Source organism: Corticium candelabrum, chromosome 7 (genome assembly GCF_963422355.1).
Source record: "Corticium candelabrum chromosome 7, ooCorCand1.1, whole genome shotgun sequence".
Lineage (NCBI taxonomy): Eukaryota > Metazoa > Porifera > Homoscleromorpha > Homosclerophorida > Plakinidae > Corticium > Corticium candelabrum.
In genome coordinates, this window is record NC_085091.1 from 8,200,197 (window position 1) to 8,225,476 (window position 25,280).

Sequence of the window (25,280 nt, forward strand, 5' to 3'; positions counted from 1 at the left end):
TCGCGCTAAATTATAAAACACTGCTAAGTAATGGGCCTTGACATATTTATTTACGTTTATGGCCATCTAACAGTCGAAGTGTGTCCTCTGGTTTTGCATAGTAATTACACAAACTGAGTAGTAGGCGTGATTCTGTTTAATATTGATTAGTTAACTGTTAACTAGTCACCCTCAATGCGCGGTACGGGTACTTGCGGTACACGCGTACAAAGTCCGTGCGGAAATTGCGTCACCTGTCCGTTTCTTTACCGTCTTCATTGTTAGTTACCAGTAATGTGCGTTTGCTGGAGTTTTCTACCTCTTCTAGGTTTTGTCGCCTTGCAATTGCCTGAGTTTGTACTCTGCTCTAGCAACAAATCTGCAACTACAGGTTAGCCGTGTAGATTGAGCGCTACCCGGTGGTTGTGTGGAATGAGACTGGCTTAGCTATATCTCCATTTGTATTGGTGGCGTGCATGCATGTACTAAAGAGTCTAGAATATGCTTTTTGTCAGCGTGCATTGTGGAATTTTGTGTATTGCCTAACTAGACAGACGCTGTATTTCATGGTTAATTTATTGACATTACTGTCTTCAAAAGAGACACTGGTAACAGTCAGATTGCAGTAGAAGTGATTGGGCAGTGACAAATAATGGAACTCGATCTCTAGATCAGCTTGGTGGGAACGTATATTTTAGAGGGGCGATGACTGCAACTTTTTGATGTTGTGGTAGTTTGGTGTTGTAGTGGGTATCGGTTATAGAGACACGTCTATGTTTAATAATTGTTGTTCTGTTGGGTAGATGTATTTCATGGGTTTAGAGTTGTAGTGACTGGAAGTGACTGGTTGTTATCATAACCTTATGTAATATTTAATGTGACTGTTTGATGAAGTGACGACTTTCTATGAGTTCTATGACATCTAATAGCTGGTGAAGTTTGCTTTTAGTTTATGATATGAATATGATGCATTAAAGAACAATGAAGCATGCCTATATATGCCGCCAAGAAAGTGCATCAAGAAGATGTAGTGCTCTTTTGTCTTTGTAGTACAGTACCAAACTGAAGTATTGAAATTTGATCAAAGTGCAATAATTTTAGGTGCAGTCAGATCTTTGTGTTCTTAGATCAGCCACAGATATAGATGTGTAGTACAGTACACTGTCATATCAGACTGGCAGTCTCTTCTACAGCTACATATAACATATAACATATATATATATATATATATATATATATATATATATATATATATATATATATATATATATTTATACTTCTTACAGATTCCAACTAGGATCAACTCTACCATCTAAAGCTATTCTACATAACACCACCTTAGCAGCATTGTATAACCATAGCTTTACAGACAGTTGTTGATGCAAATTACAAACCGATCTACTGATACCAGCATTATTTAGAAAAGAAACCCTTTGCTCTATAATTTACATATATGTATATATATATATATTTTTTTTTTTTTTCAACCGCCCAATGGACGGAACACTACTGAAAAACACCACTACAAACACTTGCTACAGACAAAACATCTAGATGTTCAGTTATCATGCGAGAGTTGTATTGCCACAGTTTCACAGACAGTTGTTCATGAAGGTTAGTAATAGCTCGGCTGAAACTGTGACCTGTAGACAGAGTAGACTTCTTGGCAATAGACTTCAGCAGTTCAAGACTATGTTCTGACCAGACTCCATATGACTCAACAACCAAAGGATAGAACAAGCAACCATACGAGGAAACATTCGTCTTTCTCCATTTCCCCAGCTTGAGCAGCAGCACCAGTCTTTACAGCTGCATATATATATATATATATATATATATATATATATATATATATATATATATATATATATATATATATATGTATGTATGTATGTATGTATGTATGTATGTATGTATGTATGTATGTATGTATGTATGTATGTATGTATGTATGTATGTATGTATGTATGTATGTATGTATGTATGTATGATTATATACGTTGAGTTCCATTGTATGACAAACAATATACATTGTGTTTAATGTATATGCATGATCATATTAGTTATGCAGAAGTGGATGGTGAATTCAGTTTTGTTTTAGGCAATGAACTTATTCTAAGCGTTATCTTACCTTTTGATGGCACTATATGGTGCCAAGGTCATAATATTTTGCCTGCTGTCGAGATGGCTAAAGACATCATTAATCATCCAAACTCATCACTACTTCGTGGTTACCAGTTGAAAGTTGTGTATTACAATGGGCAGTGTTCTGCACATGGAGGACTTCATGCTTTTATAGAGACTGTTCACAATAGCAGCCAAGGCCAACGTGTTGTGGGCATTGTTGGTCCTGGTTGTTCTAGTTCTGCAAAACCCATTGGTGAATTGGCTGCCTATTATTATCCATTAGTCACCCTATCATATGGAGCAGAGACTTCAGACTTGTCAGACACAGAACAGTATCCATATTTTATACGTACAGCACCACGGTCTGGAGATATTCAATTAGCTTGGTTAGCTGTAGTTAAGCATTATGGATGGAGACGGTTTGCTGTTGTTGTTCAGAGTGACTATGAAGGTTTTTCTGCGGGTACTCTCCAGCAGGCTGTTGAAGATGATTCTGTTCTCAAGTGGTCTGAAGTGACATTTATTAATTCATTTGGTAGTGGCAAAGACTGGAATACTATTTCAATTGTTGATCAGATAAAGAATGAAGATATAAGAATTATCATCACATTGGCAATTGAGTCTGATGCACGTTCTCTAATCTGTGAAGCTTCAAGGCAGGTTAGGCATTTGTATTAATTTATGTTGCTCTTTTATATTGTTAATAGATGCATGGATCATATGTAGGGTATGACAGGATGTTGTAGTGGCAAGCATTATGTGTGGATTTTGCCAGGTTGGTTTGATGTCAATTGGTTTGATGGTGGTTCTTGCCAATTACCATCAAACAATTTAACGTGCACATCAAACGATATACGAGACAGCATCGAAGGCTATCTCATGGTTAGGGACCAATTTTACACTCTAGCGCCCAAAAGTAGTCTAGTCGCTGGTGAACTAACAGTTGGAGATTGGAAATCTAAGTATGACTCGGCTCTTCAAGTAATGTGTATATAAGTTGTAAAGTTTAAGCGTATTCTAATGATATGATTTGTTGCAGAAATATGAAAGTGAGCTTAAGGAAAAGGGCTTACTTGAAGAAAGTACAACGTTGAATCATGGTGATTATGCACCATACGTCTATGATGCCATCATGACATGGGCTTTTGCTTTGGATCAATTCTTTGCCGAAGGGAATATACCCGAGTTCATAGGTGTAGGCAACGCAAGTGCCAGGTGAATAATCAATGACTCAATTAAATGTCTTTTTATCGCAGTACATTGTGTTATTCTTTTTTGCAGTGCGAGGTTGAAGAAAATAATGAGTGATAACATTGAGTTTTATGGGATATCTGGATTAGTTAAGTTTTCTGGCAATGACCGGTTATCTAACTTTTCTGTCAGCAACTATTATGATGGAAAGTTTCATCAAATTGGTAGCTATATCAACAGTGGAAAAGTGGAGAGTTTGGATGTGCAAGTCAATTGGGGTAGATGTTGTAGTAATGTTACAGTACCTGTTGATCGAGATCCAGGTAAGAAAGGAATGCTGTACTATAATTCCAGCATATGTCATTACTTTTGTAGATAGTATGGAAAATGATGATAATTGTCATGGACTCAGTAGACTGGCTGCAAAACTGGGTGGATGTGCAGGAGCAGTCGCTCTTGTGTCGTCTGCAGGTTTAGATACTCACTCAACATTCCTTTGAAGTTATATGTCTATAGTGCTGATTTGCAGGTTTCTGTGCTGTTTTCTTGGTCTTAATTATTCTTTTCATAATGTATGTATTATATCTTCATGTTGTTTAGCCAAACTGTGTTATGCATGAGTTTTTCTGTTTTATTACTATAGCCATCACCATAGATTTGCTGCAACAAAACAAAGACTGCAAGACTTGGGACTTCTGCAGGGCAACTTGAAGAGGACGTCAGCTTTGCTGACTGTAGATGAATATGAAATTTCTCGCACACAGTTGCAGTTGAATCGGAAACTAGGAGAAGGTTGTTTTGGAACTGTCTATGGTGGAGAGGGTATTCGTGTTGTGCCTAATGAAGAGCTAACTCCAATAGCAGTGAAGACACTCAGACGAGAAACAGATGCTGAAGAAAAGGTGCAAAACATGTTATTGTAGCTTGTGTTGTATCTCAGGCTTTATCAAGCTTTGAAATAATTCTGTTGTGTGTGTGTGTGTGTGTGTGTGTGTGTGTGTGTGTGCATGTGTGTGTGCACATGCTCACATCTATGCATGTGTGATTGCATTTGAGCAATGTACTGCTTTTCATGCAGGTGCTTTTTCTGGAAGAAGCCCACATTATGAAGCAATTGGAACACAAGAATATTGTACGTTTATTAGGAGTCTGCACTAAGGATGAGCCAATTTGTGTCGTAATGGAGTTAATGGTTTACGGAGACCTGAAATCGTATCTCTTGTCACATCGAGTAAGTATAGACATTTGTTTATGGACATGTGGGTGTGTAATTTTATGTAACAAAGGAAGCAAAAATTGTGGTCTTGTGGGTGTGCATGCGTTTCTTTAATTAGTGAATAATTGTGTCTGCTCTTTAGCAATGTCTGTGTGCAGACGATTTGTACAGAATCGCTGTAGATGTTGGGGAAGCTGTTCAATACTTGCATTCGAAACTCTACATCCACAGGTATATGGTAGTGCAAACACAAAAATACTTATTTACAGAAATGCACTTACTTTGGAGCATCTGAGTTAATTTTAATTGGTTGGAAGTTGGCCAGAAAAGTTACACTAAATAGAGTACTGTAGCTAAAGTGTAAGTTACTACATAGTGAGTTGAATCATTAAAGTGCATGTGTACATTAGACCTAGCGTACATGCATCCATTCAATTTATTATGCTTATGCTGTGACTGTTGCTTTACTAATACTACAATAAGATTGGATTTGTTTTGTGAAAGAGACATTGCTTCACGAAACTGTCTGGTGACACTAAATAGACTAACCAAGCTGGGAGATTTTGGACTGACAAGAAAGGTCGGCGATGAAACTGATTACTACAGATATCAAAGGAGAGGTAACAATCAACTACTTGGTCAACATTTGCAGACTGGAATTGAAATGTTTGTTTGATTTTTAGGTTTGCTGCCTGTTCGCTGGATGTCACCTGAGTCGTTGAACAGTGGAATATTTACTTTCACTAGTGATGTTTGGAGTTTTGGTGTTCTTCTGTATGAAGTCATTACTGTGGGCGGCTTTCCTTATCAAGGGTATTCCAATCAAGAGGTAGTGGAAAATGTTCCAAAAGGTTTGAGAATAAGCCTTCCCACATCATGTCCAGTGGAATTGTGAGTCTTTTGTGTTCTAATAGTTTGCTGTGTGGCAATGATCTGTTTGTTTCACGGATTGTTGTAGCCGTAGTCTTGTTAAGAGATGCTGGTTAGATGATCCCAAATCTCGACCAAGCATGAGTGATATTCTTGCTAGGTTGCAGACGGCTGATTGTTCATGTCTTTTTAAACCCTGCACAGATGCTAAGCCAGAAATAATCAGTGCTTCTAATGATGCAACAGTTACGATCAAAATCTTTCAAAATTTTGTAACTATAAATGTTAATGTTTCACTTCTGTTCTTAGTTTGGCCAGCAAGACACATCTAGACGGTCTTCTGGTACGGGTTCCGTAGGTCAAACAAGATCTGATAATCTTAGGCTTTTGCTGCTGCGGAGATTTTCTGAGGCAACAATTGTTACCAAGCAGGTACCTATTAAAGCTGGAATTTCGTGACTTTGTTGTATCTTTACATGGTAGTGCCTGCTGACATGCAGGTAAGTATTCCAGAGCGTCGTCTTAGCTGTTTTAGCGCTGATGTTGCCACTATGCATCAAAAAAGTTCGTGTGAAGTTTTTAATGAAAACGATGGTACAACGGTATGATTTGTTTAATTAACAATCAAACACGTCATTCTTTAGCATTATATGTCTATAGGCGCTTTCTAGTATATATAGTTTAGGCTAAGACAGAGGTATAGTTATTGACTTTGTTTTTTCATTTTGTAGAAACATCTTTTAAGTTGTCAATATTTCTACTGCTACTATGCAGGGCATTTACATTAGATACTATTGTTGCTATTAAACTTGTATTTTTACTCATGAACACACACACTTACAGTATTTACAACCCTGTAATACATTATCAATGTGCTTTTGCTACAGTCAACTGGGGGGATAGTTCATGAGGTCACTAATTAGGGGGTTCAAATAGTTAGGCTGAGGATAGTGTCAACTGGAGTATATATATTTACATCAAATCATCACACATTTTTGCATAAAAAGCTGAAGCAATTAACAAAGACAAACCACACTTTATTAATTGAATTGTTCATCATAATGTGTTTGCTTATTAATTAAGTTAAGAACGTTTTCTATAGCTAGATTTCCATTGACACAACTTATTTGTAGAGGTCATTCCACTATCTGTCATCTGTGGACGTGCTCAATAGCAGACAGCTCTGCATGCCTTGGAAACATACATACATACATACATACATACATACGTATATACACTTGTACACCTATATTATTAAACACGTGCATGTGAACATGTACATGTATATTAGTTATACATGTACATGTTTACATATGATATATTTAGTAATTATTGGTATTGGAGACAAAGGATTTTTGTTGATTCTACTTCAATCTAGCCAGTAGACTGGATGGAAGCAGAATTATGATAATTGTAATCATTAGAAGATGCAATAATATTATAGTATTGCTGCAATATTGCTCTTCTAGTTTATCTATGGTATAATTATTTTTCCCCAATCTCGGTAAAGTATCATGTAATTTCAAACAACTTACTAGACTAGAGATCATGCAGGCGCTTGTATAGTGTTTTCCGACAGACGGATATCTGTAGATAAAGGTTAATTGCTACGTCTTCAGTCAAGGGCGTGTCTAGAATGATTGAGGCGCACACTCTTTGTAACTAATTAATTTGCTTTAACGTTAATGATCCACTGTTGAGGCGCTTCGAATTGTTATCTTTGGATCGTTAGTTTTCTAACAAATGAAAGTGGCGTGGGACATAAAGCTGACGTAGATATGAGGTGGAGATAGATAGTAGATCACGAGATGATGAAGGTGTGACTGACAAGTACCAATTAGAACACATTATACAGACAGAGTGCATTACCAAGCCGTTTCAGTGTTGATGCTACCGCCCGTACTCTTCACAGTGCCACAGTAACGTGCAGTGTTGCAGTGCTTGCTTAGCACATTCGAGCACGTTGGAAACTTGGTTGTCGACGTCGTTCAGGCCAAGAGACCGTATACGTATGTATAGAACTGTTTCTAGCTGAAATTTAGTGCAGGTTTCTTTTTTCTTCTCCATCACAGTTTATTACGGATTGTTACAACTCGTCTCTACTTTGTCAGTCTATCACTAGAGGACATGCTGTGGATGTGGAGGCGTGTCATTGCACCTGCACTGAAGCTTCTTACATTCTTTCATTTGGCGTCGAGCAGCAATTCAAGTGAGTAACTGAACTAAAAGACGTCTAAGTGTAAAGCAGAAATTAAGAAATACATTATTGGAGTTCTGTACTGTAAGATGTAAGAACAAATGGGTTGGGCTCTAAATATATGTAACTTTCTGATTCTCAGTCTAGTTAGACAAGAAATTATGCGGTCAGATTTAGACTGATAGTAGAGGCAACTGGTACACTCATCAATTTGAAAACGAAAAATGGGGTAGATGAGCAGAAGCCTGCTATTTGCATGCTCTTGTAGGCATGATGAAGAATAACTGCTAGGTGCGAGCTGAGTCTACCATTGCACGGTGCCATTTACACTGCTCTGTCTGATCTCTAAAATAGCCGCACGCATGCATATAAAGGATTTTTGTGTTCTAGCTAGACAAGGGGCGCGTTCAATTGTGCTTCGTGTGCACGTTCCTCTTCCAATTTCTACAGTTCTGCTGCTAGAGTGAGAAGAGCCAACTCTACCGACTCTGCTGCTAGTTGGAAGAGCACGCTCCTCTTCCAAACTCTACCAGCTCTGCGCTGGAAGAAGTTGGAAGAGGGCGTGCTTTTCCAGGCTTCTGGAAGAGGCTGGATGAGCCCAATCCAACGCGCCCAAGGTCACATCTGTTGTTTGGCACCAATTATTAATTAATTTCCACTCTGTTGTGTTTGGCAACAGAGCAATCAGCAGCCTTGAAAGTTAGTTATTGACTTGTGCAATACTTAAATACAACAATGCATGTAAGAACAAATTGTGGGGTGGGTGGCTGCTTGGTTGTACCTGCTTAGTTGTACCAATCTGTTAATTTAATAATTGGTACTTCCAATTAGTTAAATAGTTGTCTATAGTTCAATACAAGCCAACGTATCGTCACTTGCCAGAGAGCACTGTATCAATATACTTTGTCTTTAATTAATTAATGCGGTCTAGACTACGCAGACAGCAGGCATATGCCTTTAGCTTATCTGCATTTTCAACTTCATTGAATTTTACGGCACATTCCATCGTTTCAGTTTTATTTTCAAAATGAAAGTACATGCAACTGATCTAATCTAATAATAATAGGCAACTGATGATATCAGATGCTATGGTTTGTACAAATCTATATTTGCTACAATATCACAGCTTTCAAATTAGTAGAGTATCTGTAGATGTTGATAATTTGAAGGTCGGGAGTTTCATTAATTAGGTTTATGTACTAAATACTGTATATGATTGTATGTGTCAGCTTTGAAAGACGTTGCAGAGGCTAGGGTATGTAACACTGCTATCCATGACCAGGATGGCGGCATTTTCAGCAACATGCTAGACCAGATCAAGGTTGTCGAACAGAAACTGCATGTGATGAGCTCATCAAGTTGAAACTGCAATGAAATTGCGTTGTGTATAGCGTCATTTCTAAATTTAGCTTGACAATATGTTGCTGGGCTGCATGGAATGAATGTGCTGACCTCCGATTTTAGAGCTAGACTTAGCTTTTAGTAAAAGAGCCAAATCAAACAAAACGGGCGCTTCCACATTACTGCTTATCTCTGACCAATGCAAGAAAAGACCAATTAATACGCGTGCACAATCTGACATGCTACATCATCAATCAGTTATTAAGCGCTGGGACTTTCTTCAAGTATTAGAGACAATGCTTTTGATTGAACTAACTTGCGTTGTCTAGGGCTCTCTGCAAATTGCAATGCAATTCATTGGCAAACGAATGGTCGGTCTCTCGAGCATGGTTTCATGCAGACATCCTTTAGCTAGAGAATTTCCTAACTTTCAACTTTAGTGACGTCATCTAAGAGATAGGGAAACTTGTTGAAATGTAGAATTGGTATATATAGGTGTGCGGGATTGCAGTTTTAGGACGTGCAAATATTGATTACGCTGGCTAGAGAGTTCCACAGAAGTGATGCTTAGTATACATGCATCGCAAGCAATTACCAGTACAGCAATCTCATGAGCAGGTACCGTCCTAGCCTGGGAGACGGTCTGGAACTTCGAGGCTAGTACCGTATTAGCCTCGTACCCAGGCCCTCTTGCGCGCCCGGAGAAGAGGGCTGGTACACGTTGTATTCGCATGCGCGCATAAGTTAGAAGGAAATCGTGGTAATGTTGCACGCATGCGGAACCGACGTTGTCTAGAATCTCGAGCCGATATTGTCGCGCTCAATCGACAGTGAAACAGCTTCCGTGTTCAGTAGTGACGAAGCCCTAGATCTAGACCACAGGTCAAGTGAAACTCCGCGATCACGCAATCTTTGACTTGTTCTGTCATCAGCGATACTAGAGAAGACACGACAATGACGACATATCAACAATCTTCTTCACCACATTTCCCTAGCTTACAGTCAACCCTAGACGGTATAAGTTGATAGCACAGCGATGTACCGTATCCTGTAGGAAGCCAGACGAACACATCGTTTCTGTTGTAGATGTGCTCTACAACAACACGCTGCTGCTCCTTCAGCTCTACATTAAGCTTGCCTAGAGCGTAGTGCAACGCCATATCAAAACCAGAAGCTCTGCCTTCACCATTTGCCAAATTGGGTCTCATTGCGCGCGACATTATCGGCTCGAGATTCTAAACAACGCCGGTTCCGCATGCGTGCTTACATTATCACGATTTCCTTCTAATTTATGCGCGCATGCGAATACAACGTGTGCCAGGCCCTCTTCTCCGGGCGCGCAAGAGGGCCTGGGTACGAGGCTAGTACCGTCCAGCTGGTATCGTTCTTCACCGCGTCGCCTTCTAAACGACGACGCTTTTTGCTAAAAATTTTCTAATATCGGACACCATTGAAGAAGGATTTATAATACAGTGAGCATGTCTACTAATCCCGTATTTTTTCTTAATTAATTAATCGATAAATTAATTTATAGATGCGACGAATTAACTATTTCTACTGCAACTATAGAAGTATTTGTCGAATTCTTAATTAATGCATGTGTCCATGTTTTGTTTTGTAGCTCAAGAACTAACCCTTAGTGTAATTCTACCGTTTGACGGCGGTACATGGTGTCAAGGCCACAACATTCTTCCTGCCATTCGAATGGCTCGAGACATCATCAATCAAAAGGGTTTGATTCCTGGCTATAATTTGACGACGGAAATACACAATGGCAAGTGCGACGTATCAGAAGGACTGGAGTCTTTTATTGACAGCTTGCTGGCTAGAGACAGACTTCTAGTTGGTTTTGTCGGTCCCGGATGCTCTAGCAGTGCCAAACCCATTGGAGCGGTCTCTCGGCAATACCCTTTCATCAGTATTTCGTATTCAGCCGAATCTTCTGAGTTATCAAATTCAGTTACATATCCCTATTTCTTACGCACGGTCCCTCCTGCTGGAGAACTACAAAAACTATGGCTAGCGCTTCTCAAACATTACGGATGGTTTCGTTTTGCTTTGGTCATACAAAATGACCATGCTGGTTTCTCTACCGATTGGTTTCAACAGGAGTTGCTAGACGACCCACTATTCAACTGGTCCGACGTGACGTTAATTTCAACTACACAAGACGGCCGCAGTTGGGATCCAGTCGCTGTTATCAAGGAGCTCCAGAAAAACGACATTAGAATCATACTTGCAATGCTGTTTGAAGACCACGCTCGCGAGCTTATGTGTGCTGCCTACAAGATGGTACGGATGATACTTAATTGTCGCTGTGATGTTTTGCAGTTTGTCTACTTGCCGGTAGGGATTGACTGGCTGCAGAGGTGAAAAACAGTACGTGTGGATATTTCCCGGATGGTATGACAGCGAATGGTGGTATCGCAGTTCTTGTAATGAACAACTAGACACGAACTGTCCAGGACATATGGTGCTCCACGCTCTTAACGGGTACTTGGTTATTCAAAATCAATATTTTACAGACAAGTCGGAGGATGAAAAGATTGCCGGTGGGCTGACAGTGAAGCAGTGGCATGAAAAATATGAAAGCTATCGTAAGGTAAATGTTCTCCTATAGCGAGGAGGTTTAGATCTTGAAATTGTTTGCACATTTTTGTGCATGTATGTGGGGATCTATACGTATCGTCTACAGGTTTATCAAGAAGAATTGAGAGGCAGAAATGAGACGGTGACGTTGCGAGAGCGGCACTTCGGGAGCTATGCTTACGACGCTGTTTTTACTTGGGTGTATGCACTAAACAAGTTTTTTCAAGAAGGAAACCGACCAAAATTTCACATTTCCGATGACAAATCTGCGAGGTCAGTCAGAATTGCATTCTGTAACACATTTATGTTTCTAATTAACTCGTTTACATGCATGCAACGTTTCGAAACCATGCGTCTTTTTAAAACTGTTGTCTCTAGCATGAATGACAATTTCCAGTGCACGTGTATGCAGAGCGATATCGTAAGAAAGATCTGAATTCAGACATGCATGTGTATTGCGCTGACAGCATGCAGTCATGTGCCTGTATTCTTGGGCATCTAATGGGGAAGAAATTATAAGACGCTAAACATGCGCACTGAAAGGACACGTTCATGCAAGACTAAAGTACTGCATGTAGCTTACACATAGATTTTAGAAATTACAATAATTTACACGAAGTGATGATATGTGAGCTGTTTCTATAAGTCCAACTTCTGATTTAGTAAGAAAATTGGTACAAGACTTAAAGAAATCATGACTGGTGTTAAATTCAGTGGCATTTCTGGAGAAGTAAAATTTAATGGGAATGATCGGATAGCAAACTTGACCGTCAGAAATTTCGTCAATGGAACTTATCGAACAGTTGCCACGTACGACACAATAACGGAAACGTTTACACATGAAAACGTACTTGTGAACTGGGGCAATGGATGTGATGCGACAATACCGCGTGATCGTGCCGTCGAGGTTTTTCATGGCTGCTCGGGTTTGACATCGTTTGCATTACTGCTAGGCAGCTGTGCCAAAGCAGTCGCTATAGTTAGTTCTTTAGGTCAGTTCTTTCAATGCTCTGCGGATTTGTATTTTTTAAAAGATTTCTTCTTTAGGATTTCTGGTCGTTCTGCTTATCATTTTACTGCTCTTTTTTCGGTATGTTGTCAGATTCCAAAGTAAACTCTATTCTGATTCGATTGTCAACATTTACAGGTATCATCGGAAATTTGAGGCGACACGAAAAAGAATGAACTCCCTGGGACTAATGGATCGTAAACGCAGATCACTGTTACTAAATGTCGACGACTTTGAAGTCTCCCGATCAACGCTGCAGCTGAACCGCAAGCTAGGAGAAGGATGCTTTGGTGCTGTTTACGGTGGGGAGGGAGTAAGTGTTGTGGATGGTGAAGAACGTACACCTATAGCCGTAAAAGCACTCAGACCAGGAGCTGAGCCTGAAGAGAAAGTAAGAATTAGATAGAAGACAAGACAGCTGAATTAACTTAAGAAATTGACTTAAACAAGCAGAACTATATATAGTCTTTATTTTAGAAAACAATGACTATTTCCATGCAGTTGTTAGTTGTGTTGTTGTCTCCAGGTGCTTTTTCTAGAAGAAGTTCAAGTTATGAAGCAGTTTATCCATCCTAATATTGTTCGCCTCATCGGTGTTTGTACAAAAGAAGAGCCCATTTGTGCGGTGATGGAACTGATGGTTTATGGTGATTTAAAGTCTTATCTTTTGTCGCACAGAGTAAGCGTTTATAGAAAATATTCATCGGACAAATGTTTACCTCATAGGCGCGTCTGCATGCTTTCTAGCTCTGCTTGACATCACCAGATCTGCAATGGATGGCTGTTCAAGTAGGCCGCGGTGTCGAATACTTGCATTCTCGCCAATTTGTACACAGGTGCCGATATTTCATATTGATATTGATTGATGGGTCTATATACAGTGTATGTGCGTTAATTCTATTTATTATTGCCGTATGCGTTTGCAGAGATATCGCATCTCGTAACTGTATGGTAACTCTCAACAAAACAACCAAGCTGGGAGACTTCGGATTGACTAGAAAAGTGGGAGACAGTAGTGACTATTACAGATATAGGAGATCTGGTCAGTCTGTGTTGTTAGAGTACAGTACAGATGACCGGTCACTTTTCTCTTACTGTATTTTGTACAGGACTGTTGCCCATCCGTTGGATGGCTCCCGAGTCTATCAGAAATGGGATATTCGCTACGTCTAGTGACGTTTGGAGTTTCGGTATTCTTCTTTTTGAAATTATTACTCTAGCCGGCTTTCCCTACCAAGAATGGTCCAATTACCAAGTTATTGAAAATGTCTCTAAAGGCCTCACTATTCAATTGCCAGCACAATGCCATTCGGAGCTGTAAGTCGCCTCTATTAATTCCTGCTATCGTCTGTAGTTACTACAGCTATTGTGCATGCTGTAGAAAGGGCACTATGACTGACTGCTGGATTTACGAAGCGGATCGGCGTCCGACTATCAGCGTCGTCTTGTCTCGCATCGAAGGCGATACGAGGTCTCAAATATTTGTGCCTTGCACCGAAACTTTACCGGAAATTATCAACGCTGCAAATGAAGTTAGCACATAGAATTCTCCTAATGCATCTTGTTTCGGTCACGCATTAAGCCCGGATGTGTCAGGTAGAGTGCAGTGTACCGGCCGATACCTCTCTTCCAGTGAGAAAACGAACAATACCGGTACATGAGGCATGTTCAACGCTCGTACGCAGATTCTCTGAGTCTGCCATTACCAAAATGGTTAGGAGGCGTTTTATTCTTCAATTTCAAAGGTTGTGCAGATAGTCTTGTCTGTCCTCTTTAGGTTATTTCGCAAGACTCGGCAAAGACAAAGACGAGCGGTGATGACTGCTCCTTGTCGCGTCAACCGTCGATAAAATGTCCTCGACATCCGTTGAGTTCGTCGTCGCTTAGACGACATGCTAATAAACGGCAAACACACTTCACCTGTCAGGAAAGCTATATCTAGGCAGGTCGTATGGATATGTTCATATTTGGGTATCCCGTATATGGTACAGGGAGCACCATGCTATTGCATGATTGCAAAAATTACTATTAATTAGTATTGCAGTGCGCTCAACTGGCATCTAGATACACGGAGTATAGTCGAGTGCAATAGCTACGCGTGTGCTCAATTTATGTGGATCGTTTTCGTTAATTAACATACATTGTTTGCCGGAAATCTTAATAATCCTATGTAAAGATGTGTTATTTATACGAAGGTGGATACGTTTCGTGTACTGGTAATAGAGACGATGCATGCACGTCTTTTTTGAATGTTGTCTACGTTAGGTATTTGACGACTGTTCACACTCCTGCATGTATAGTCGTTGTCGATCGTCATAGTCTCTCTATGTGCTCTGTAGTATATCACTACACGTTTATAGTTCGCTCAACATGTACAGCAGGTGCAAAATAAACACAACTAGCTAGCACGTACTACGCTGACTACCTACGCTCATCGAGTCATCCTCCTCATTGGCCAAGTTTTGTTACTTGCAATGGGCAGCAAGTTTGCTTACTTTTGGTCGGTTTGTTCAAGAGTGCGCCAGAGTGGCTTCGCCCTGCATGGGTTTGGCGATTTCCTGAATCTCATCATTTGTCAAATTACCTACTAGTATAGGTACTCGGCGATAACGAACCCGAGACGCGCATGCGCTAGGGTTACAGTACGCAGTAGTGTGGCCTGTGGACCAGTGATTCATTGAACTGCCGGACGAATGGGACCAATTGGAATGCAGCACACGCGCTCATTGTTATCGCTGGTGTTCATATATAGCGTGCCAGTCGATGTGATGATGTCTTCGCGTGAGGTGTCCCACTAATTAGATGTGTCCAGCCCCGTTCTCACGCTCTTCATCCTAGCAAGTGCCAGTATGTGTGCAGCAGCTAAGTTAGCAGGCTGAAGAACTGCAAAGGCCAAGAGCTATAAAATAATGTGTCTCTAGGAATGTCTTCCTGGCACGAAATATTGAGGATTTCTCAAGGGCGAAGTTACAGTGGACGGAGCATTTGCAAGTATTTAATTAATTAACTAGACAGACAGACATATTTGTATCTATATATCACTATCACATGCTTCTTTGTTCTTGTACGCGAAGAGCTAGACTGCAATTCTTGCAAAGTACTGCCTGTATACAGGAATGAGCGAAGAACTGTCGATATATAGGACACCTGTAGTCAGTTACTTTTTGCTGACGTGCGAAACGAGTGTGTGCCATTTTGCAACCTGTTTGCCCGGCTGATTAGTAATTGCTTTCCAGTGATCTCTTCCACGTTCGAGACAGTCGAGACCCACTTCGACTTTTCCAATAACGTTGTTTTGTCGCACAGGATTGTGATCCATGACCAGAAAAAGAAGACAAACGTCGTGACTCGTGATGTCGCGAGGACTCAGATCAAAGAAAAATGACTCGTTGTAGATGGGACATATCGTATTTTTCTTCACTGATGTTTTCTTCTTTGCAGACCTCTTCTCATCGACCATTAGATAAACTTTCACGTAGGGATCTAGATAAGACAGAAAGGTGCGCATTATAATATACCGTCGGTCATGTTGCTGTATGAAGATGCTGCATGTGTACCACAACTGCCGGTAAGAGTGACCGCCTTCAAGTTTCTTGCTTTCAGAATAACAACTGTAATTCTATTGGAGCGACTTTGATAGCCGAGAGAAAGTAGCATATCTCCTCTGTGAATCTGTCAATCATCAAAGAGCAAGAATTATTTCGTTTACTCTGTATCTGTGTTTACTACGAGCTGCATGAGATATATTGTTTTAAGATACATGTTAATTGGTGAATTTGCACGCAACCTTGTATTTGTGTTGCTTTGCTCCAGGTGCCTCCAAGTATCGTTGATAGCAATAAGAAGAATCGGTGTCGCCGCTGCCCAACAGATGTTCGACTTCTCCCAATACGCGACACGTGGAAAACTGGTCATAGCTGGCAACGCGAATGTGAAGACACTTAGAGCTCAACTCGGTCGCGTTTTTAATAGGAAACGAAAACGTCTCATCGAACTGTGGATTGGTCGTGTCGACAAGCACGGCACTCTCTTGAGACGGAGACTTGCTCGGAGAAAGAGAAACGATAACGTACGGGTTACAGTGTCCCGTCATACCGCTAGAAGTGAGATGACTAGCAGAGATGATGTGCACTTCTAGTTCGCTAACCTGAGAGCTAAACCTGACTGAATACTGAAGAGTTCCTAATGCAGGTGCCTCGGCAATTGCGTCCAAGGTAGGAAAGGCATTATCGATAATATCGGGACTTTTGTTGCTGAATACATCTTCTGAGCTTTGAGTAGAGTTTCGTCTCTTGCGACAGACTTCAACGGGAAGAGAGAGACTTTGTTTCAGTTCCGTCTTTGTGTCAGCCAATAGGTTTGTAGAGCTGTCTATTCTACTGCCTAGAGGAGCCGTAAGAGATGTGGTTGTCAGTGAAGCTCGAACTTTAGGAAGTGAGATCCCTGGAGCACCAGCCGGTCGAGACCGGAGACGATGGCCGATACGTCGATACTTGCGCCAGCGCCGTGCAATGTAGAAGAACAAGACGCCGATGACACAAACTCCCAGCACAGCACCTGCGCCAAACCCAAATCCAGGCCCAAAGCCTGAATCTGCAGTTACTAGACGAGCACAACAGGATCACATAAACGAGATGAGCTGTACTCTTTCAGTCCAGAAGCTCCAAATTGTATACAGTCAAGTCTACCTTCCATTCTGTTAGTTTGCCAAATTTTACCCCAAGAAATCATTGAAATTGTAGAGTTCTTAACTTATAGGACTAGTTGAGAAGCGGGATGACCTAGAAGTCTTGCCGTATCTAATCGTTCTGATCTCGTAGATCCTGTTCTATCTACGAGATCAGACGCCAACATGTGAAACTCACCTACCACTGGACTTGCGTGAAGAGAAGGTTTTCTAGTCTGTTGACCATAGCTGCTTACAAAATGACGTAGCCTCACCACCGGCATAACGTTTAGAAGAAAAGACTCAAACCACACCAACGGGCACGAAATCAAGTGGACACCCAGAAGTACTCTGACAGAATGTCAACGCAGATAGGCTAAATCTAGCTACATGCAACTACACGTGCTCTTCACACGTTTGCTCAACGCAACTGAACTCCAGCAGCTGAGGTAGCAACTGCAATCACAGCCATGCACTAGCCTTCCCACGACACGTTCTATGGAACTGAATTAGCTGTTCTAACTGCATGTATTCAACAAAACAGCAACCAATGAAGGCCCATCAACATGAGACGGAAGGTTTAAACTACATTGAAATTGACATGAATGTAGTAGACTAGAAAGGAGTCAAGTGCCAATTAGTCTATCACATCAAAAATAGCCACACGGAGAGTGCATCTACTAAGACTGATTAGTCTCCATCTGCAATTTTCCAGATTTCTCTGATTTTAGCGGCATGATAATCATCAAATGATTTGCCGTCAACTGACATCATCTGGTCAGGCAGAATACCATCCCTCATACCGGCCTTCATTAAGAAAGCTAGTAGGTCTCTCTCCTAACCAATACCATATTAAAGCCAAAACATAAATTCTTGGCTTTCATGCAGCTTGTCTACCTCATTTGCTGATGGCATAAACTCAGACGTTTGGACATCTTTGCCTCCAATCCCTCTGTTGACATAAGGAGCATGCAATGGACATCGTCTGAGACAACATAGTGCAGCTGCTAAGGCATATCCTCCCCAGTTAGACACTCCGCTAACAATCAGGTGGTCTGCGGGCACAACACATGCGATCTGGTCACCCAAATCAACAAACTGTCCAACTTCAGAGCGAAGTTTGCCGAAGCCGACCTCATTGCCACCATCACCTACAGCAACAGTCTTAATGATTTCTTGACTCGATAAAGTGAACAACTGGTCAACAGGATCACAAAGTCGCGATATATCTTTGGCAGTCATCGTCATGTACCGTCCCTCATAATTTGGTCCTGTTCTTTCAAGAGCCACTAAATGATCAAATGTAGCCTTACCAGTGGACTGATCAAACAAGAATTTTCTAGCTGTATCCGTGTCACACTCATCTACACTAGATGGAGGATACGGCACCACGATGACATCCTGTGAGTGTGGAACAAACTTCTTGAGAGCTTCCTCAATCGTTTGTCTTAGAAAAGAGTTCTTATGATCAACAATAACAGTTACTTGTTTGCCACATGCTATCAAAGAGCGAACAATAGCCAGTATGCCAGGCGGACCATCAGTTTCATCTGGAGGAGAGAGATGTGTGAGGCAAGGAAAACCAGTTGTCACAGCAACATGCTTAGAGTGGCTCAGACTAACAGCAGCTTGCAGAAGATTTCCACGAGTGAAAGACTGTAACTCCTTTACTCCCTTTCTCCATGACCCAGTTATGAGGCAGTCTTCAAGGTTATTGACTGCTTTAACTGAAGACTGAGATACAACACTAGCACAGAATGGCTGACCTTCCTTGTGAAGCATGGATAGATGTATCTTGTGGCTACTTTCATTAACAGGCATAGCTAATGAAAAGTCACTTGCAGTTGATCCAACATACGCTAGAGCAGGTCCTAATCACAAAAATAAATTTGGCTTTCATTGTAGTATGCTTGAAGAAGAGAATACACACCTGCACGTTGCACAGCCTCTTGAATTGTCATTAGGCTTGGCCAGAATACAGGAATGTCACCATTATTCAGCAATGTCGTTGAGCCACTGTAAGAAGCTTGCAAGTCTAAGATACCGATGTCAGTAGGATCCCCAATATGTACTGGAGGAACACCAACCGATGCTGTTTGCTCTACTGTCTTTTGTAGCAATTCACTAGCTATAGGATACATAGTTACCAACAGCTTTCCACGAAATAGTCCAACAGGGCATGTTTCTATGTCTGTTGTATAAGTAGGAGCTTCTTTGACACATTCGTAGATGTTAGCCTCTTGCAGTACAAACTTTACTTTAAGACTAGAAGTCAGGTAAAATGTCTCTAAGCCGTCCCAATCAAGGCTTTCTAACTCGTCTTTGTGCACAACATCTTTGCCTTGAGTAATGAAGACATTTTGAACAATTCTCCTAAAATGCAGAAAGTAATGCATTAGAAGATTCCAAAACAAAACAAGTACAAAGACCCACTAGTCTGGTACAGTATCACAACTTGCTATTGCATAACTTATATAACAGAAAATGTGATGAGCCATAATTCACAACACTTGCTATATTTGCAGTATAACTTCCATAAAGATGTAGCTCTTCTTCAACCCAACTAGTTTGAAAATGAAGAGCAATGTTTAGATACCACTATGTCATTCTAGTTAAACAGAAAACATGTTTAATTAATGTCTGGAGACAATAGAAAGAATTATGGTAAACTCCCTGCAACTGCAATCAACAAACAAATGATATTTCTTAGATTAGTGGACTCGGTCTGATCACACAAATTATCTCCACTAATAGTGGTTTCTTGAGCTCACACAAGTTTAGTCAGACTGTCTTACACAAATGGCGTAACACTAAAGTGCTAAAATCTCGGTTGCTATCCAGTTGTTCAATTGCTCATTAGTTCTACACCAGTTAGTATATATCGACTGTAATATTGTTTTATATATAAACTGTAATATTGTTTTCTCAGTAACCTACGCGGAGTCGATAGTGCCGCCCACATCTGGCTGGTTGTCGCTGAATCGGTGTTACTGTAACCCTAGCGCATGCGCGCCTCGAGTTAACTATAGTGCATCTTCAAATTAAACCAATAAACTAGCATTTTGCGCAAATTGAAGTCACATTACGTGCAAATGGACAATACACGAGTTTACCAGAGTCATAAGCGTGCAGATCTGCGAGTTTCACCTTGTGGCTGAGCTGTAGCCCTCCCCACTTCTGTTCACGAGCGAAAAATTAGGACTGTTTAATGAGCAATATCGCTCAAAATCACTTGCTAAGTGTCGGTCGAGAGCAACTCTAGTCACAACGTCCCGATAGGACCCCTCGGCATACGTGACCATGTTAGAGTTTCTTCTACAACTACAACCTCGTCTCGTAGAGAAAACACGTTCACAAACAAAGGAGGAGTAACACGGTTGTAGAGTCCGCAAAGTACGAAAGCAGCGACGCATGTGACAGTCGCGCCAGTCGCGCCAGTCGCGTGCCCAACAAATTACTGTCCACAGAAGTCGCGCATATCTTATCTGCGCTTGCGCGGTTGTAGAGCTCAAGTTCCTGTTGGGTTACGTGATTGTGCGACACACGATGATAGCGTGACTGCTGGTTGCTGCGTTTGTTTCTTGCGTAAAATCGACGAATGATAGTATGAGTCAAGCAGAACACAGACCCTCCACATGCACGGTTGGTGCTCTCTGGAGCTCCACTTGAGTCTCCCATTACTAATACATTACCTTTTCTCTTTACTTCTAGGAGTCAACTCGCTCAGCCAGTAAGACGTGTGATGTTGTAATGAGGCTGTACTAGCTACATCCGGTCATAACTTCATGCTCTTTGTGTTAATTAATTAATTGAACTTTTTTGTCAAGTTTCTGAGAAACTGCCCACCTACAGCGAATCTGGAGAGAACCGTAGCAGCAACGGCGTTGAAGAGCGCGTAGCTGGCGCAACGACGGCAAATGCGTCGAGAACATCGAAGGGTAAGACAATCTAAGTTTCCAGTTTAATTAATGTAGCAAAGGAAATAATGAGACATCCAGGAATTGCTACATTTTTTGGTGTGATGTGTACGGATTGTGGACGTTGCCGTGTGCTTGTAAGTTTATGTCTACTTCTTGTCTTTACTTGTGCTGATTGAAATTATTTCATTTTGACTAGAAATTGAATGATTGACACCACTACATGTTTTTTAGTTACCAGCAATGGCTGCTCATTTCATTTCCGTTTGCGAGAAGGGGCACAAACTGATTTGTATGGAACGCCGTTTGTAGCAAAAAGTTGAGATAGCTGAGAGCAGCTTGTCTTGCACAAATCTCTCTGGAAATATTTGCTACAAATGGCATTCCACATTCGATTGGAGTGATTGGTGCATGTTTGTATTGCTCACAAAGACATGAGTAATCTTTGCTACTAACATCATTTCATAGATTTCATTCCCACTTGCTGGGAGCTGCTCAACATATGGATGACATCATGCATAGTGATGTGTGGACATTGGTCTGTTGTTTTAGCATCAGTGGCAACAGTGATGAGGCGACATGACCGAGATTGTTGCTTGTGACTAGAGTGCAATAATAAATTGTTTTATTTAATTAGGAAAAAAAAGTGTTGTTTGGCAGCAGGTTTTCTATGCTGTAGGGATGATCGTGTGGTAACATATATTAGTGAGTAACATTGTTATGATAGCAGCATTTGTATTACAGTGAACTAAAGTGAAAAGGCTGAGCTTTGACCTTAATACAAAGTATTAGGATATGACAGACAGTCTATGCACACACCATGGTGCAAAGCCTGACTGTTGATTATCAGCTTTTAGCCATTGCACGAATTGATTTGAACAAATTGCGCTTGGTACAAACAATGTTACAGACGAACCCGGTGGAACTGTAAGATGTGAACGCATTTAGACTGGATTTTGAGCATAGCACCTCCTTGAATCTGTTGCGGTTGTAATTATGTCTGTCTACCTGTCTGGTTGTCTGGTTGTTGTTCAGGACTTTCTGTGTGTTATCATCTTGTGTACCCATTACTGTGGTATAGTTATTGTATTGTTATTGGGTTTTTACTTGCTATTTAGTCAGCGCTCGCATGTTGTGTTTAAGTTAAAGTGAGGTTTGTAATCTGTTGATTGACTTACACAAAATCTGATTTGTGTGTAGTGCTGGATGGACCCCCATCATATAATACTCTTTTTCCATCACCGAATCTACTCGGGAGAAATTTCAGACGTAGATTCTCTCGAACTGCCAGTCAAGACAATCAGCCACGAGTCGTGTTGACATGCTGCAGAGTCACATGCAACACAAGTAACACATTGTATAGCATATCAAGGTGTTGACAAGGTTTAATCTTCTTTCTGAATTTCTAGCAATACTACTTGTCATCGTTTCCATCATTTTCCTTTTGCCTGTTGCCATGATTATTGTTGGTATGTTGATTTATAGCATGGGTATCCCTAGGATGTCTCTTGTCTTGGTCAAGGAGCCCTTCTGCATTTTTAATTTTACGGAAGTATTGTGTACTTTATGACACAAAGAATCTTTATGATGGCACTAAGGACTGTTGCCAGTGATCAAGGTATGCTTCTGATACAACACGGAAAGGGAACAGAGAGATAAGTCTTATTGAGTGGCACTTCACTGAATGTTTGCTTTGCGTGAAAATGAGAATATGTGAAGTTTTGAAATATTGCTATCTTGTTGATATTAAAACCGATACATTTGTATAATTTTGGGGAGAACCTTACACAGTAGCTTTTGCTTTATGTGTGATTTCGTAGTAACAAATTTGCATTTCTTTAGGAGCTCAACATATCAATGATTGTCCTATTGAAAAATATATTCCTATTTTCCTTGTTGTGATGGGCATCATTCAGATGTTGGAATGCTGTGGTCGTGTCATCTACCACATGTCAAGAGAAGAGGAAGACAATGATGAAGGCACCAAGGATATATGTGTGTTCTTCCTTGTTGCCTGGTTTATCGCAGGAAATGTGTGGGTGTTTCGCAACTATTCCAGGTTTGATCTGTATTTGGTTGTGCTGATAATTATGCATGTTACCATGCTGTCAAGTTTTTGGTTCCTTGTTTTGTTTTCTGGTTTACTTGTTTGTCGATATGCAACGATGTACATTTATAACTTATTTCAAATAAGCATGTGTATGTACACATGAGGGTTAAGGTTACCTTTTTCCCAATCGGGGAATGGGATGTTGTTGAATGGTTGGTCTGCTTAAGTATTTAGTAATGTGCAGCATTCTTGGCTTGCAGCTAGCCACAGGAACAAGCCAGTATCTATGCACAATGTCTATTATGCAGACAAATTTTTCTGTTAGTGTTGGTATTAAGTAATGAGTTCCTACAAAGTGGTTTTTGCAGACTTAGTTGTTTCTGTTCTTTCAGTTACACTCCTATCAAGAACTGCACTTCATCTGTGATTAAAACTTCTACTAGCTGTGCTGCAGGCACTAATGCTGATTATTGTGATGATACAACGATGAAATTTGCATTTTGGGTTATTATTGCTCTTTACATCCTTTTGGCATTTGTCCTAGTTGCTTTGTGTATCTACTGTTGCTTAAAGGCTTTGGCAAGTAACTCAATCAATAGTTCTGAATAGAACTTTAATAGAACTTTTATAACACAAAACTAATTTGGCACAGACTTTATGCCAATTGATATGAAGGTGTAAACAGTGATGAAATTGTACGAAATGATTTGAAGTGTATGCAATTGATTATGATTTACTCTATGTATAGACGGTGGAACTCTTTATGAAGGTTTTCATAACAGTGATTTTCCTACAATACATTTGATGCATCCTGGGACGCATTTGAGGCGTCCTGGGATGCAGATTTCAGACAGCAGGACGCATCCTATTAAGTGCATTCTTGTCTACTAAAACCCATTACACCAGCAGGTTTAGGCTATTCCCCATAAGGTTGAACTTCAAAATCTGCAATATTTCTGCTGCCTTTTGGACCTTCCGATGATCTTGCTATAGCAGAGCCTGGCATTTTCGTTTGCTATGTTAATTAGCTAAGCCCTTCCCACAAAGGAAACAGAGGATTCAGATACAAGGGGTGGAGGTATGATCATTATTTAATTACCTTGTAAGCTGTACAGAAAGCAACTGGAACCATTTAGGTTAAATGATGTAACTTGTACAAGCTCTAATGAGCACACCTGGTGTGACCTGGATCCCATAACACATGATCACTTCCTTAGGGGTAGACTGTAGGTTATTAAAATTTTAGCAGGCGTGTTCTGTTTATGTACTGCTAGACTGACTTTGCGTCTAGCGCGCTTGCTCCAGTACCTGTTGACAGATGTACTTGTCATACCAGTAACAAATGCTGGCTGTGAAAGAGGATTCTCTTGTCAGCAATCCAATTATGACAAAACTGTGGAACCGTTTGTCCGAAGAGAAAATTGACTGCTTGATGATGCGCATTTTACTAGAAGAACCACCTATGTATCACTTTAATTTTGAGCGTGCATTTTGCAAGTGGAAAGAGCACAAAGCTAGAAGGTTACTTGCATGGACAGCACCCTGGGCGCAAAGTGTTATAGGCACTCACTGCCACATAACACGATAAACATAATTACAGACTGTTACTAAAAGTTTGTTTGCACAAGTTTGGTTAATATAGACCTTTGTTTGAATTTTGGTTTAATAATGAAACCTGTCTACAAGTTTGATTGATATACATACATTACAATTACGTTCACTGTAGAAAACGTTTATTACTGTACCACATTACCGACTTAGGCCACGCCTATTTAGGGGTGGGGAAAAATATGTGCACGCATGTTGGAAGGGGTTAGGAAAATCACTGCATAAATGTGCTGGGACCCCCTTGTCAGAGTTGGCCTCTTGTCAAAGTTATTGTAAATGCAGTATTTGAATGAATCACTTATACATATTTTAACTCAGTGAGTTGTACAGTGGACTAGTTGAACAGTATGACAACTTGAAATTCCTGTTTTTGGCATACCGGTAGCTAGAATTTGGTATAATTCCAAAGGCAGCATCAACACACTGACCTAACTGTGCACTTATCTTGACAACTTGCATTTGTTGATTAATTTTGGATTTACGAGCCTTGTGTAACCTGTAGTTTGACTTTCCGATCTAG

The 25,280-nt window shown here is 40.6% G+C and overlaps 5 protein-coding genes across 11 annotated transcripts; 3 read left to right on the forward strand and 2 right to left on the reverse strand.

Moving 5' to 3' along the window:
• The first annotated feature begins 184 nt into the window (after window positions 1–184).
• LOC134181999 (uncharacterized) lies at window positions 185–6,228 on the forward strand. Of its 2 annotated transcripts, none has more exons than XM_062649306.1 (15): window positions 185–370; window positions 2,081–2,766; window positions 2,833–3,087; window positions 3,146–3,321; window positions 3,388–3,620; window positions 3,673–3,768; window positions 3,827–3,869; window positions 3,941–4,199; window positions 4,376–4,528; window positions 4,656–4,744; window positions 5,018–5,133; window positions 5,197–5,404; window positions 5,472–5,628; window positions 5,693–5,815; window positions 5,884–6,228. In XM_062649306.1, the coding sequence occupies exons 1-15, from the start codon at window positions 274–276 to the stop codon at window positions 5,989–5,991; spliced, it is 2,799 nt and encodes a 932-aa protein (XP_062505290.1). In that variant the 5' UTR covers window positions 185–273; the 3' UTR covers window positions 5,992–6,228. The 2 variants fall into 2 exon arrangements, with proteins under 2 accessions (XP_062505290.1, XP_062505291.1); XM_062649307.1 differs by having other exon boundaries at window positions 5,057–5,133.
• Window positions 6,229–6,859: 631 nt separating this feature from the next.
• On the forward strand, window positions 6,860–14,752 carry LOC134182524 (gamma-aminobutyric acid type B receptor subunit 1-like). 4 transcript variants are annotated; one of them, XM_062649940.1, is made up of 15 exons: window positions 6,868–7,392; window positions 7,456–7,592; window positions 10,543–11,213; window positions 11,272–11,523; window positions 11,617–11,783; window positions 12,174–12,502; window positions 12,558–12,600; window positions 12,658–12,910; window positions 13,046–13,198; window positions 13,267–13,355; window positions 13,446–13,561; window positions 13,629–13,836; window positions 13,901–14,051; window positions 14,116–14,232; window positions 14,297–14,752. In XM_062649940.1, the coding sequence occupies exons 2-15, from the start codon at window positions 7,511–7,513 to the stop codon at window positions 14,459–14,461; spliced, it is 2,796 nt and encodes a 931-aa protein (XP_062505924.1). In that variant the 5' UTR covers window positions 6,868–7,392; window positions 7,456–7,510; the 3' UTR covers window positions 14,462–14,752. The 4 variants fall into 4 exon arrangements, 3 of the variants coding, with proteins under 3 accessions (XP_062505923.1, XP_062505922.1, XP_062505924.1); XR_009970349.1 differs by having other exon boundaries at window positions 6,860–7,392; window positions 13,267–13,561; window positions 14,120–14,232; window positions 14,297–14,434; XM_062649939.1 differs by having other exon boundaries at window positions 6,865–7,430; window positions 7,495–7,592; window positions 13,267–13,561.
• Window positions 14,753–15,498: 746 nt separating this feature from the next.
• Window positions 15,499–17,651, reverse strand: LOC134181896 (synaptotagmin-6-like). Its single transcript, XM_062649180.1, has 3 exons — window positions 16,307–17,651; window positions 16,077–16,191; window positions 15,499–16,002 (listed from the first exon to the last, which is right to left on the reverse strand). Exons 1-3 carry the CDS (start codon window positions 16,610–16,612, stop codon window positions 15,677–15,679), a joined length of 747 nt encoding a protein of 248 aa, XP_062505164.1. The 5' UTR covers window positions 16,613–17,651; the 3' UTR covers window positions 15,499–15,676.
• A 41-nt stretch (window positions 17,652–17,692) lies between these two features.
• Window positions 17,693–20,910, reverse strand: LOC134181894 (D-glutamate cyclase, mitochondrial-like). 3 transcript variants are annotated; one of them, XM_062649178.1, is made up of 4 exons: window positions 20,878–20,910; window positions 19,116–19,558; window positions 18,083–19,056; window positions 17,693–18,022 (listed from the first exon to the last, which is right to left on the reverse strand). In XM_062649178.1, exons 2-4 carry the CDS (start codon window positions 19,324–19,326, stop codon window positions 17,876–17,878), a joined length of 1,332 nt encoding a protein of 443 aa, XP_062505162.1. In that variant the 5' UTR covers window positions 19,327–19,558; window positions 20,878–20,910; the 3' UTR covers window positions 17,693–17,875. The 3 variants fall into 3 exon arrangements, with proteins under 3 accessions (XP_062505162.1, XP_062505159.1, XP_062505161.1); XM_062649175.1 differs by lacking the exon at window positions 20,878–20,910 and adding an exon at window positions 20,333–20,621; XM_062649177.1 differs by lacking the exon at window positions 20,878–20,910 and adding an exon at window positions 20,299–20,621 and having other exon boundaries at window positions 17,694–18,022.
• Window positions 20,686–23,893, forward strand: LOC134181895 (transmembrane protein 272-like). The gene is made up of 7 exons (XM_062649179.1): window positions 20,686–20,827; window positions 20,897–20,915; window positions 21,013–21,123; window positions 22,303–22,449; window positions 22,512–22,571; window positions 22,945–23,161; window positions 23,545–23,893. Exons 1-7 carry the CDS (start codon window positions 20,792–20,794, stop codon window positions 23,759–23,761), a joined length of 807 nt encoding a protein of 268 aa, XP_062505163.1. The 5' UTR covers window positions 20,686–20,791; the 3' UTR covers window positions 23,762–23,893.
• The last annotated feature ends 1,387 nt before the right edge of the window (window positions 23,894–25,280 follow it).

Coding starts and splice junctions, on each gene's coding strand:
- LOC134181895 (XM_062649179.1), top strand. CDS start 20,792: ATGAGTCAAGCAGAACACAGACCCTCCACATGCACG. Junction 21,124..22,302: donor TGCGTCGAGAACATCGAAGG/GTAAGACAATCT, acceptor ATTTGTGTGTAG/TGCTGGATGGACCCCCATCA. Junction 22,450..22,511: donor CAGAGTCACATGCAACACAA/GTAACACATTGT, acceptor CTGAATTTCTAG/CAATACTACTTGTCATCGTT.
- LOC134181896 (XM_062649180.1), bottom strand. CDS start 16,612: ATGACGGGACACTGTAACCCGTACGTTATCGTTTCTCTTTCTCCGAGC. Junction 16,192..16,306: donor CAAAGCAACACAAATACAAG/GTTGCGTGCAAA, acceptor GATGATTGACAG/ATTCACAGAGGAGATATGCT. Junction 16,003..16,076: donor CACTCTTACCGGCAGTTGTG/GTACACATGCAG, acceptor TGTCTTATCTAG/ATCCCTACGTGAAAGTTTAT.
- LOC134181894 (XM_062649175.1), bottom strand. CDS start 20,598: ATGCGTCGCTGCTTTCGTACTTTGCGGACTCTACAACCGTGTTACTCC. Junction 19,057..19,115: donor AGAGGCTGTGCAACGTGCAG/GTGTGTATTCTC, acceptor TTTTGTGATTAG/GACCTGCTCTAGCGTATGTT. Junction 18,023..18,082: donor TTATGCCATCAGCAAATGAG/GTAGACAAGCTG, acceptor GGTATTGGTTAG/GAGAGAGACCTACTAGCTTT.
- LOC134182524 (XM_062649939.1), top strand. CDS start 7,511: ATGCTGTGGATGTGGAGGCGTGTCATTGCACCTGCACTGAAGCTTCTT. Junction 11,214..11,271: donor TGTGTGCTGCCTACAAGATG/GTACGGATGATA, acceptor ACTTGCCGGTAG/GGATTGACTGGCTGCAGAGG. Junction 11,524..11,616: donor AATATGAAAGCTATCGTAAG/GTAAATGTTCTC, acceptor TATCGTCTACAG/GTTTATCAAGAAGAATTGAG.
- LOC134181999 (XM_062649306.1), top strand. CDS start 274: ATGTGCGTTTGCTGGAGTTTTCTACCTCTTCTAGGTTTTGTCGCCTTG. Junction 3,322..3,387: donor GTAGGCAACGCAAGTGCCAG/GTGAATAATCAA, acceptor TCTTTTTTGCAG/TGCGAGGTTGAAGAAAATAA. Junction 5,134..5,196: donor CTACAGATATCAAAGGAGAG/GTAACAATCAAC, acceptor TTTGATTTTTAG/GTTTGCTGCCTGTTCGCTGG.